At 40.7% G+C, this 13,648-nt stretch overlaps 1 protein-coding gene across 3 annotated transcripts in view; it reads left to right on the top strand.

The window, feature by feature from the left end:
- TPGS2 (tubulin polyglutamylase complex subunit 2) overlaps positions 1 to 11,904 on the top strand; it is a 55,764-nt gene extending 43,860 nt beyond the window's left edge. For all 3 annotated transcript variants that reach the window (XM_008577534.1, XM_008577533.1, XM_008577532.1), the window contains 3 exons: positions 5,554 to 5,667; positions 7,332 to 7,492; positions 8,939 to 11,904. In XM_008577534.1, the coding sequence (XP_008575756.1) occupies positions 5,554 to 5,667; positions 7,332 to 7,492; positions 8,939 to 9,166 (503 nt within the window). In that variant the 3' untranslated portion in view covers positions 9,167 to 11,904. The remainder of the gene's footprint in view (positions 1 to 5,553; positions 5,668 to 7,331; positions 7,493 to 8,938) is intronic.
- The last annotated feature ends 1,744 nt before the right edge of the window (positions 11,905 to 13,648 follow it).

The following is a 13,648-nucleotide window of genomic DNA, read 5'->3' as shown; positions in this document are numbered from 1 at the left end:
TGCGATCCCGTTGCCGGTCCAAGTCCGGTACAGGCGTGACACTGAGGGTTGCAATCCGTTGCCGGACACGAAAAAAGACAAAAAAAAGGAAAAAATAAATAAAATAAAATAAAAAAATAAAAAGAACTATACTGTCTCAGTTACACCTAAAAGTTGAGAAGAAAGACCAGATATAAGAGTGTTAGGTTAAACAGTACTTCCCCCCAAAAAAGATATGTTGAACTCCTAACCCCCAATACCTCAGAAAGTGAACTTATTTGGAAATAGGTCATTGAAGATTTAATTAAGATGAGGTCACACTGGAGGAGAGTAAGCCCTAATCCAATATGACTGGTATCCTTATAAAAAGATTAAACTTGGACAAAGAGACACACAGGGAGAACACCATTTGAAGATGAAGGCAGAAAAGTCAGGGTGATGCTTCCACAAGTCGACGAACACCAAATATTGCCAACGAACCACCCAGAAGTTAGGAGAGAGGCATGGAACATATTCTTCCTCACAGCCCTCAGAAGAAACCAACTCTGCAGACACCTTGATTTCAGATTTCCTGCCTCCAGAACTGTGAGATAAATTTCTGTTGTTTAAGCCACTTAGTTTGCAGTACTTTGTTACAGGAGCTCTCTAAGTTAATACAGAGTATTCCAGTGATCCTCATAATAGAGAATGGAGAAAAGGGAAAAGAAGCAGAAAGTGAAAGGTCTCATCTTACCATAGGGAAGAAGTATTACACCTTGATGGGGAAAACAGAGTGTCTTGGTTTATCAGTTTTCTCTTCCTGTATAACAGTACCACACACTTAATGGCTTAAAATGCCACAAGTTTATTATCTAACAGTTTCTCTGAGTCAATAACACAACTACAGGTTAGGTGGGTCCTGTGCTTTGGGTTATACAAGACTGAAATCAAGGTGTCAGCTGGGGCTGTGATCTCATCTGAGGCACAGGGGCCTCTTCCAAGCTTACTGTGGGTGGCTGTTTTCAGTTTCTTACAGTTGTGGGACTAAAGTCTCTGTTTTCTTCTTGGCTTTTGGCCAGGGGTCATTTTCAGCCCCTTTAGACTGCCTTCAGATTCTAGCCACATGACCCTCTCACAACATGGCAGCTTACTTCTAAGCCAGCAGGAAAATCTCTCCAGTGTGCTATAAGAGTCTTATATGAGGGTACTTCAGAAAATTCATGGAAAAATTGAATTAAAAGATAATATGAATCCCTCTATGAACTTTTTGAAGACCCCTTGTATAATGTAACCTAATCAAAGGAATGACTACCCAACATATTCACAGGTCCTGACCACACTCAAGGGGAGGGGATTATGTAAGGTGTGTACACCAGGGGACAGGAATCTTGGGGGCCGTCTTAGAATTCTGTATACCGCACTTGGTTATGGAAATAATAGTATACTGTTTTCAAGTAAGGACAGAGTCATATGGATGCAATCATGCAAGCCAAAAAGTAAAGAAGATAATCACTAATGGAATAAAAAACTACATTAAAATCTCTGGCCTAATAAGGGAAATGATGAATGTCCTGAGTAAAAATAAGGAAAAGGAAAAAGTATAAACAACATTATAAGATAATTAAGAAACCTGACATTAAGATGAGAGGAATAAAACAAAATAGATCAATCATTACATTAAATGTGATATGTTGAATCTCCCTTTTGAAAGACAAGGACTCAGATTGATATAAAAAGCAAAACATAGTTATAGTTTTCCAGGAGCATACTTAAAATAAACTGATGAAGAGACTTCCTCTTTGGCAGTGGCAGATAGGTAATTCAGAGCAGCCTCCCTGCTGAAGACAACTGAAAAGCAGGACAAAACTTTAAAAGAATCTTCTTCCTAAAAGCATCAAAGCATTAACATAATGATGAGCTATAATACCAGATCAACATCCAGTAGAAGACAAATCCAGGAAGAAGTCCAACATGTGGAGTTACTTGTCTAGAGTACACCCTTTTCAAAAGAAGCAATGAGGCTGCTGAAAAGCTCAGAATTTGACCCATTCTTGAGCCAAGGGAATAAAATAGAGTCCAGGGCCTACCGAAGATGGCATCCATAAAAACCACGCTACCCTTTGGGTTGACACTGTGAAAAGCTGTATCCCAGGAGACAGGATAAACCAGAAGTAATGACTCTTTATGTGGACTGAAGCTCAGGGGTGAATCATCTGTCCAAGAAAATGTTAAATCCCAAAATTGAACTAAATTGATCCCAGAAACAAAAATTCACTCTAGAGAAATATTATAAAATTGATTGTAATAATGTCTGCACAACTCTGTAAATATACATGGGTACTTCAAACAGTTTGTGGGGAAATAGAGTAAAAAGATAACATGAATCTTCTCATGAATTTTTTGAAGTACTCTTGTACTAAAAACCATTGATTGTATACTTTAAATGAGTGAATGATATGTGAGTTACATCTCAAAAAAACCTTTTACATGAGAAGGAAAATCTAGAGTGAGGTAAAATAACCGTAGACCTCAAATTGTTTTTATAAATAATTTTTCAAATAATTTTCTACTAAAAAATAACTAGGCACATGAGGAAACACAACCTCATGAACAAGAACCAGCATTAATAATAGGTTACAGAAAGGGATCCACTGGTACTTCCAAGAGTGACATTATTAGACACAGACTATCAACAAATATGCTAATGAACACATGAAAATAGAATCAAACTAAAATTTTAGGAAGGAACTGAAAACAGTCACATCACAGGTTTGAAAAAAAAACAAAAATTTTAAGTATTGACCTTATATTTCTGGTAATGGCAGAGTACCTTTTACTAGATCAAGATCTCTGCAGATAATACTCTATACTCTGGAAAATGTTTAAAAATGACCACCTGAAAGGACTGGAGAGTAACCAAAAGCAGGCAGAAACTGGAGTGGCATCTACAATTGACAGAAGAGAACCACACTGAGTAAATTTCCTATTTTTACAACTTCTTACCTGAGGACAGACCAGTCAGCACCGGGCAAGGCTGCTAAAACTTGATGGCAAGCCACAGTCTAGACTTCTGATTTCGTCCAATATGGAGTAACAGAGACCAGATTTATCCTCCCACTTGGAACAACAACAACAACTTCAAAAAACCCAAACAAGGGCCGGCCCGGTGGCGCGCTGCTACAGTGCGCCACTTGAGAGTGCGGCGGCGCTCCCGCCGAGGGTTCGGATCCCACATACAGACCGGTTCCCGCTCACTGGCTGAGCGAGATGCGGGCGCAACACCGAGGGTTGCGATCCCGTTGCCGGTCCCGGTCCGGTACGGGCGCGACACTGAGGGTTGCGATCCGTTGCCGGTCACGAAAAAAGGGGAAAAAAAAAAAAAAACCAAAAAAAATATATAAAACAATGGTTTTCAAGACACTGACCATCAGGCAAAAAAGGACAGTGAGTTCTGAGCAGTGGAAGCAGTAAACCCTATGATTTTCCTAGCTTACTACCTTTAGAAAGTGTCTAGTCCTCAGTGTAGAGGGGAACCCAGGCAGGACCCATTTCACTCCCTGAGTTGAGAAGACAGAGCTGAGAGCCCGGATAGATTGAGGCAGGTAGAGTTCACAGGACTGAGTAACAGAGGAGAATGCTTGTGTAGAGAGAGAACTCCAGAGATCTGTAGATCTCCAGAGATCAAGTATTCAGCAAAGAACTGATAAACACATGCATGTGAAGAGACTGCCCAAAGCCAAGGACAAAACCACTCAAGGTGATTAGAGGGAAAAATGTCCAGTACTCACACAGGACCAGGAATAGTGCCTGTATCCATCAGACAGACTGAAATAACTCATGATTCACATAGCATTAAGAGTTACTGAAAAGGGTCTTGCCTCAGTAATGGGGAATAATTTGTCCTAGGTAAATGCTGCCCTCGTTCTGCCTGACAAATCTTAAGAGCAAAGCCCAAAGTGTCTGTTTCCAAGTAACTTAATTGTGTCAAAGAACAAAGCTCAAGAATATTTATAGAAATATGAAATATCCATCACCCAGCGATATAAAATTAACAATTTCTGGCATCTAATCAAAAATTACCAGGCATGCAAAGAATCAGGAAAATACAATCATAATAAGGTGAAAAGTGGATTAATCAAAGCCAATCTAGAATTGACTCAGTTTAGAATTAGCATGTATGGAAATTAAAATTCATAACTATACTCCACATATCTAAAAAATAAGTATAGACATAGACGATATATGTATGTGCATGTGTATGTATCTCCAAATTTAACTTTTAGAGATGAAAACTAGTTTCTGAGATGAAAAATACATTGGATTAATAGTGCTTAGACATTGCACAACAAAAGATTGGAGAACTTAGGAACATAACAAATCGAAACTATCCAAAATGACATAGAAAGAAATATGTTTTTTTTAATTGAAAGAGCATCAGGGAGCTTAGGAACAACAAATGCTATAATATACGTGTATTTGGAGTCCCTGAAAAGAGGGGTCAGGGGCCAAAAAATAATTTTTAAAGAAATAATGGCTCAGAAGTTTAACAATTTGATGGAAACTATAAGCCCACATATCCAATAAACTTGATAAGCTAAGAACAAGAAACACGAAGATACTAAGAAACATCATAATCAGATTGCTCAAAATCAGGGATAAAGAGAAATCCTTAAAAGAGCCAAAGGGAAAAGATAGATACAAAGGAACAAAGATAAGCATAACAGCATTTTCTCCATGGAAACAAAACAAGATAAAATACTCGAAGAAAAATTGTCAACTTACAATTTTATACTCAGTGAATATATCTTTCAAAAACAGAGGCCTTCTTGAAAAGCAATTTGGTAACATCCATTCTACTGCAGGGAGTATATTCCATACTATGAAAGCTCCAGAACTTAAGGACATGTACAGAGATGATTACTGTAGCATTCACAGCAGAGTAGTGATAGGTGAATGCCTGTCAATAGGGGGATGACAGAATAAACTGGGGTATGTCCACTCCCACAGACTATCAAGCAGCCATTAAAAAGAGTGAATTAGGGTTATAACACATGACTTAGAGGGCTATCCACATGGTTATTGCATAGAAAGTAAAATTCAGATAATGTGTATGATATACTATTTTTTCAAATTATGTTTTTAGCTGGTAAAGGGATCAGAACTTTTGACCTTGGTGTTATAACATATAACACCACAGTCTAACCAACTGAGCTAACCAGCCCACCCTGATATCCCATTTTTTTTCAGTAGACAATCCCAGGAAAAGGAAAAAAGTTATACAGTCAACATCAAGCCATTCAGATTGCTCTGCCTTTATGCATGGTCCCACTCCAAGAAGTTCAGTTTGCTTTCCTCGTGTCAACTTACCCCAGATTCCCTGACACTTTCTATTGTTGATGGGGGAAGCCCAGACCGAAGGCCTAGTTCCTGGGTGAGATCCAGGGCATTTAGAGTATAAAATTCATTTCAAAATAATATTTAAGAATATTTCAGAGATGAGGCTTTTTCCCCCAGTTTTGTCATCCTAGCAAAGTCGGATAATGTGTATTTGAGTTGAGTTTTCTTGAACATTACCATTAACTTCTGGATTTGCAGCCAGTGAGGACCAGCCAGAGAAGCCTCACTTTGACTCTCGCAGTGTGATATTTGAGCTGGATTCATGCAATGGGAATGGGAAGGTTTGCCTTGTCTACAAGAGTGGGAAACCAGGTAAGAATTATTTACAAGCGTTGTCCTATAGTTTGGGTGTGGTCTTGCCTGAGCTTATCAGCCATCCATAAAAGGCACATACCTCCCTGTCTTCCTGAAACGCTGCCAGGTCTCTTGTATGTGACAAGACCCAGAAAGCACCTTTGGTCCTCTCTGAGAATCTCCCTCTAGGCTAATTACTAGAGTATTTTTAGCCATCTTCTTTTGTGAGTTACTGCAAAACTGTCTATGAGATTAGGATAATAGGTGAGTAAAAACTAAAAGAAATAGTCATTCTGTTTATAAACTCCTGCAGCAGGCTCATGCATTAGATAAGCATTTTAAGCCAATTAACAGCAATAAGTCCTTAATTACTAGAGTACAAGGCCCCAGATGGGAAATCAGAGAATATCCTTGAGCAGCAGCTGCCACTTGGTGCTACCTAACAGCAGTTCAGGGTCTAGCTTAGGGACTGTGAAACCATAGAGCTGGACAAAGCCAAGCCCTATTCAGGAGCTCTCTGGCTGGTAGGGGTGAGAAGGTACATCAGGATTTACCTCTGGGGCAAGGAGAGATCATCTGCTGGAGGAATTTTTGCAAAGTAGCCTTTGGCCTGCAGCTTGAACTATTGGTAGGAATTATATATGTGGTGGTGGGAGGAGGAATTTGATAGGATAAAAAGGGCGCTCAGGCAAAGGACAGATGGATAAAAACCATGCATAGGAACAACTATTGGTAGGAATTATATATGTGGTGGTGGGAGGAGGAATTTGATAGGATAAAAAGGGCACTCAGGCAAAGGACAGATGGATAAAAACCATGCATAGGAACGTACAACTGTTTTGCAGGGAATGAAAAATAATTCTAATTCATTGGCCACATGGTTCATCCAGGGGAAGCCAGAAGGCCAATTGCTCCCTCTCATGCTGAGCTTTGAAAGGCAAGCAGAGGAATTTGGACATAAAGTGGAAGACAGTGGGGAGTCAGTCAAGGTTGCTTAGCAGAATGGCAGGATCCAAGTGAACATGTTTGTGACCACAGCAGTTTTGGAAAAAGAAGAGACTGGATGATAGAAGTCACTCAAAGAGATGTTACAGCTGTTTGGACAGCAGATGAACCTAGAATAGGCTGGAAGTAAGAATGAAAGGTCAGAAACAGGTATGAGGCAGAAGCTGGTACAATAGTGCCTGCTTCAGCTCCACCAGCCCATCACACAACAGCACCGGCAGGATTCCCCAGGAGTGAGCTGGTCTGGGCTTCTTCATGGTGGTTTCTCACAGCACTTCTTATTGCTGAGAGAGACATCTTCAAAAAAAGCCCGAGCCATTCAGAATTTCTCTCCATCAGGAAAGCTAAGTCACAGTATATACCCCCTGGGGGAGGGGATTTTTACACAGAAAAGGAGCCTCTGCTTAGATAGACTGAATGGACTTCCAGCTGATCAGAGTCCAGCAGATCAATCGACTGATTCGTCAAGAATTTGTTTAAAAAAAAAAAAAATCACAAACTGTTAAAATGGCCACTGTGGGACTGGGAGGTTGGAAGGGAAAAAAAGGGAACTTTTATATTTTATATCCTCTCTACTACTAGAATTTTTTTAAACCATGAGTATATATTGACTTTATAGTTAAAAGAAAAAAAGTGTTAAGCTAGCCTTTATTTGTTTCGTTTGTTTGCTCTTTCAGGATTAGCGCAGGACACTGAGATCTGGTTCCTGGACAGAGCATTATACTGGCATTTTCTCACAGATACCTTTACTGCCTATTATCGCTTGCTTATCACCCACCTGGGCCTGCCCCAGTGGCAGTATGCCTTCACCAGCTATGGCATTAGCCCACAGGCCAAGGTAGGAGCGGAACACCTGTCATCCCAAACTGCGATGTGTATCAAAGTCTTCTAAGGAAATGGTTAAATTGCAGATTCCCAACTTCCCTGCCTGATTCAGATCAGGTATGGAGCCCAGGAACCTACATTTTCAAGAAGCAAGGCAGGTGATTCCAATGTAGTGGATACCCTCACTTTATACTGGCCTAGTCAAGTGGTTCCCAAACTTGGCTGAGCCTCAGATTCACCTGGGGAGTTTTTATTTTTAATTAAAATGTCCTGTTGATTGTTTTGGATTGGCAATACATGCACACAGAAAGAGTGGAAAGTGTCTCATTCCTGTTCTCCCAGTGTACTTCCCCAGAGGCAGCAGCCACTGTCACCAGTTTCTTGTGTGTCCTTTCCGAAGTACTTACTGTATATAAAGCATGCATGTATGTCTTTTGGTTTCTTTTTTCTAAATCATATCAGTACACGTAGAGCTGCCCTGCCTTTTTTTTAATGACTATGGAGTATTACATTGTACGGATGTGCCTCATTTATATTACAGGTCTGGGCGTCATTTCAACCAGACAGTGCCAGATAATACTGGTAAACAACTTGGTTGGAGAACCCAAGTTTGGCTGTAAGAACTTATAACTGTAGTGAGCTGGTCTGGGCTCCTCCATGGTGGTTTCTCACAGTACCTAATTATCAGTAAGTTAGGGACTTAGCCTCATCACTCCCTTACTCTGTACTCATCTCATGGACCTCATTTTCCTTAAATATCACATAATGATAACATATATCTGGTCAACATTGTGAGGTGGTCGTGATCAATGAAAAATCAATAATGTGAGAGCCCTTTGCCCTCAGCTGCCTAGATAGCAGCAAGGAAGAGACCACCACATGAGGCTGGCTGCTGTCAGGTGCTTCTCCAAGGGGACGAGTGCTGCCAGAATCTACTTGAGGGTACATAGCTGGTTTGAGAGCGGAACACTTACAAGGACAGTGTGCCTAGATAGCAGCAAGGAAGAGACCACCACATGAGGCTGGCTGCTGTCAGGTGCTTCTCCCAGGGGACGAGTGCTGCCAGAATCTACTTGAGGGTACATAGCTGGTTTGAGAGCGGAACAATTACAAGGACAGTATCCCTTGTAATTTGGGATCTAGCATCCCTGGCTCAGGGCTCACTAGATCAGAAGGAAGAAAGTTCATGCAGATTCTTAGTTCTCGTGCTGCATTTATTTTAAACGTTATGAGACCTTGTAAAACAGTGTGTGTCTTACCAGGAGCTCATGGGGTCCATCATCACTTTCACTTCAGGAAGAGCTAATAGATCTTCAAGCTAGTTTTTCATAAAAACGTGTATTCTTTTCTGTCTCTGCCTCCTGTCCCCAGCTCTTAACGCCTGCATCCCCACTAAAGAGCATAAAGAATGGCATTTTTACTTTGAATTGTGATCCTCTCTCCCAATTCTGCCTTACAGCAATGGTTCAGCATGTATAAACCCATCACCTACAACACAGACCTGCTCACAGAAGAGACCGACTCCTTTGTGAACAAGCTGGATCCCAGCAAAGTGTTTAAGAGCAAGAACAAGACCTTAATTCCAAAAAAGAAAGGGCCTATGCAGCCTTCAGGTGGCCAGAAAGGGCCTTCAGGCCCCTCCACCTCTAGATCTTCCTCTGGCTCTGGAACCCCTGTCCGGAAATGAGCACCCCATCTCCAGTCCCCCACCAGCCCTGCAGTGGTGATGTCCATGCACAGATGGCCCCGGAGGTGGCTGCAACCACAGATTCTTTGTATGGAACCATAGGCGTCTTCCTATCTGAGTGACCAAAATCCTAGGCCTTTTCCTCCCTCTGACAGGAGTTGGAAGGGCACACAGAGGTCTCCCCAAGAGTCCTTCTTTCATAACCATCACAGCTGGTTGTGCTATCCCCTGCTTCCAGAAGCACTGGGTAAGTTGGGTTGTGTAAGTGGCCACATAAATCTGTTGAGAACTTTCCTGTTTCCACACCCAACCATCAGTCCCTTAGCAGTGATCTGAAATCCCCCAAAGAAACCGCTGGTTCTGACCCATGAGAATGGTTCAATCGGTAGTCACTTGTGGCTATTTAAACTTAAATTTATATGAAAATTTTTCATTTGCATTAGCCACATTTTGAGTATTCATGTGGCCAGCAGATTCCTTCTGGGAACATTTCCATCATTTCCTCAGAATGTTCTGTTGGACAATACTGCATTAGAATATTTCCATACTCTCCTCAGACCAATTTTGTTGTTAGATAATGTTGATGCCTTAATTTGATGAGTCATAATATTCCATGAAGACTCTTGAAGATACAGTTGTATGTTCTTTATATTGATTGCCACTAATATACCTCGCTCTGCTCATTTCTTTACAGTTTCCTATAAAGTTTTCTGCTTCCAGCTTTGTATTGTGATGTTTGCACATTTGTGAAAATTATCTTATTTTTTTAAAGAAGAGGTGTACTTCTGTTGTACTTTATTCTGACCACTTAAGAACAAAAAAACTCCCAAACATTGCAGGACTCATAAAGAGTTTTGATGAAACCAGCCACTGTTAATAAAAGCCACAGATTCTTTGTATGGAACCATAGGCGTCTTCCTATCTGATTGACCACCTTCTCTGCCTATTCACACTTCTGAGTTGTCCACCTCCACCCTGTGTGGTCCCTGACCATCTTTAAGACAAGCAGTCCCTGCTTAGACCAGGGTGGAATTCCAAGAGCTCGTTTGTAAGTAAGTTGCCTGTAGTTCAGAAGTCATTTTTCCATAGACACATAGGTACTAGAGGTACTAGACCTCTAGCCAGTCCACATATGCCTCATATTTGATAAAAGATAAATCTGAAATTACCTACTACCTCTAAAGGAATTTCTGTAGAGAAGGTTGCTCAGGTTTTAAATTAGGAATGCAACCCTGGCAGTGGGCAGAAGCAAGGCTTTCACTGTACTTCCCAGCAGGGAAAGTATGGAGTCACCCACCCAGGCCCAAGGACCTTGGGTGGCTGCAGTTTTTGTACTGAAGTCCCAGAGGGTGGAGAACGAAGAGTTCTGAGGAGTGAAATGCCTGGACCACCTGCACACTTCAGTCCTAACTGGCTTGTGCTGTTTCCTGATCTCTCTCTGCCACCATGAGAAGGAGGCTTCCTTCCTTTGCACTGCCTGTATCTGCTAATCAACCCAGGGTTTCTCTCTTCCGTGACCCACTGGGGAAGCTAAAAGCAGTCCCCAGGATTCTTCACCTGCATTTTTGCTCTGAAACCATTTTGATTATTTAGGAAGTTTTAAAATTTGTTTTGGTTGTTGACTATAGGGATAGATATTTATGAAAAAGAGGCTTTAAATCTTCCCTCCACTTACTCCGGCCCCTCAGAAAAACCAAGGTGAATAGTTGGCCTTTGAGGATCAGGGCAACCTAGCTGGCTGCTTCTCCATTTTTGTAATGCTTGAAAGTCTTGAAATATTAGTGCTCAAAAGTTTTGGGGAGCATAAACTGAGCTCCATGTTAATAGCTTATTCAGTTGCTTTAAAATGTGTGTACATCAACCATTCTGATTCTCTTCTAATGGAAAATGTTTAAAAGAGCAACACTCCTTATCTTTGCAATCCCAAAACGAACCACTTACAATTCAGCCTGGTCATCTAAACATTTCTGTGTGTGTGTTTTAACCATGACATGACTATGTCAAATCTTCCCTAATTTAGGAGACATCTTGGCCCTTTTATTAGCACCACATCCTAACCAACTGAGCTAACTGGCCAGCTGTTATTTTGGCCTTTTTAATTGCTTAGGTTATTATAATTTTAACATTTATAATCATGTAAAAATTCATGGAGTGACAGAAAAGGATAGAGAGTTAAGGACAGCATCTGGAGTTTAGTCTTCCAAAAGTATTTTTCTGGCCAGAGCTGATCAAAAGGAGAACCAACAGCACCAGATAAATTTTAGCATTTGGCTGCTTCTCCAAAACAAGTCAAGGTTAGAAGGGGATTGAGAAATCACGTCATCTTCCATTACAGCAGATATTCTTTCTTTAGTATTGTGGAGCTCCTGAATTACTTCTAAATCAGTCGTGGTCCAGTTCTAGATTCACGCGAAGCAGCAGAGGAACCAGGAGAGCAATGGTGCCCTTCAAATCAGTGGGAGTCCTCTAAAAAGTTGTTGAAGAAGGGGAGTTATAAGGAAAAGCTTAAGACCTGCCTCAGAAGGAGCAGAGCAGTGAAAAGCAGGGCCAGCCAGCTACATAATCTGCAAGACCCAGTGCAAAAGGAAGATGTGGGGCCATTTATTCAAAATCAGGAAGACAATACCATTGAAGGTAGTAAAATATTATGTTCTTCTCTTCCATGTTCTCACAACTGTTGTGATGAGGTTTTTTTTATTTGCTAGTTATTCTAAGTAAAGAAAAATTAAAATGTTTAATTATTAGCATGTATTTTACCATTCATCTTTATATTGTGCAATTCATTTCAAATGTGAACATAAGCATTTAACTCATGCAGAATCACCATAATTACACAATTTGTATTTCTTAGCTTATGTATACATACTGTATGCATATGTATTTCATTTTTGCTGGAACAGTGGAACTGCACAAAACTAGCTCAGCACTATTATTTCACTTCTGGATATGTGCACATTCTATAACACACACTACCTTTAACTTACTGAGTAAGGAAGGGCTGAAAGAAGAAGTATGGATTGCCCTATGTTTTTCTTTACTCCAGTGTCATCATTTCAGTATAAGTGGTTGGCTAATCCAGGAAAGTAACATGAGTAAGAAAGGATATGATAGAGCTCCTTAATCATTCATGTTTCTTAGAATGCCATTGCCACCTTTCTGCATTCAAAGCAAGTTTGGTTCAAATGGTGTGTGTGGCATCTTGGTGATCTCAGCACCCCCACTTACTCAGTTGTAGATATGACGTGCTTACCTTGTACTCTGAATCTCTGAACTCTGGTGCATCGTGGATCCACTGAAATACTGTGCTCATGGGACATCATGAAGGCTACATGTGAACGGGGCAGTAAGGCGCAGTGGACACACACATTGCACACGTCTCTAATCATGCATATGCTGTATTGTCCCATCAGACTTGACTTACAGAACACAGGTTCAAAGATAAAAGGAAGAATTTCAAGACAGTGACAAGAACATTAAACCAAGTGTGAGGCCCTTCTGAGTATGGGGCCCTATGTGACTGCACAGGTCACCCACCCATGAAGCTAGCCCTGGTGAAGGAGAAAGAAGCACTTCTAGCAAAAGACTTAACAACATGGAGGTTGAGTGGATTAAGTGGGGAAGAAACCCTGTGAAATTTACATTTGAAATTAAAGCAATTAAAATGGCAACAGGCTGTACTGTAAATCAACTGCTCAGGAAAAAGATACTGTGCTGGAGTCACAAAATGAGAATGGACTAATTCCTCATGATGCATTGACATTAAGATTGTGCATAAAGTGCCACATCATCTTGCTGCTTTCAGGGAAGTAACCAAGCCAAGGACAGGAATGAAAAGGGACAGCTTGCACATGGTAATCCACAGAATCTATCCTGTAAAGCTGTGCTCTCCAGCCTTGAAGAGGCACCAATGTCACTGGAGTCACTGGAGTGTGTAGAAAGTAAGATACCCAGATCCCACTCAGACCTACTAAATTGAAATTTCCAGGAAGGTTCCAGGCATCAGGATTTTTAATCAACTGAAATGGTGACAGTGATGCTCACCAAGTGTGAAACTTGCTGCTTAATGGGCCTGGGTTGTTTTGTTTTTTATTGCATGGAGAAGAATTCAAAATCTATTTTTAATCCAGCAAATCATTTATAATGACTGGAATAGAAGGACCAAGGGAGCTTTTTAGTTTCTGCATAATACATGTATTTCTTTCCTAAACTTTATAAGAATAGTATAATGAATCCCCATGAATCCATCACTTACTTTCAACAGTTACCAACTCATGACCAATCATATTTTATCTATAACCCTATTTACTCCTCCATTTTAATTTACTATTGGTTTTTAAGCTATACTTCTTTGCATTAAGTTTTAGCAGTTGCTCTAAAGATTACAATATATGTTAACTTCTCTTTGTCCAATACAGTAGCCACTCACACATAGGGTCCCTGGTAGCCATATTTGCGCACTGTAACTGCCCCCTTTGTTACAGT

This window comes from Galeopterus variegatus, unplaced genomic scaffold, assembly GCF_000696425.1.
Source record: "Galeopterus variegatus unplaced genomic scaffold, G_variegatus-3.0.2 Scaffold1528, whole genome shotgun sequence".
NCBI lineage: Eukaryota > Metazoa > Chordata > Mammalia > Dermoptera > Cynocephalidae > Galeopterus > Galeopterus variegatus.
The sequence above is the reverse complement of the archived record's forward strand: the minus strand, read 5'-3'. Positions and strand labels throughout refer to the sequence as shown.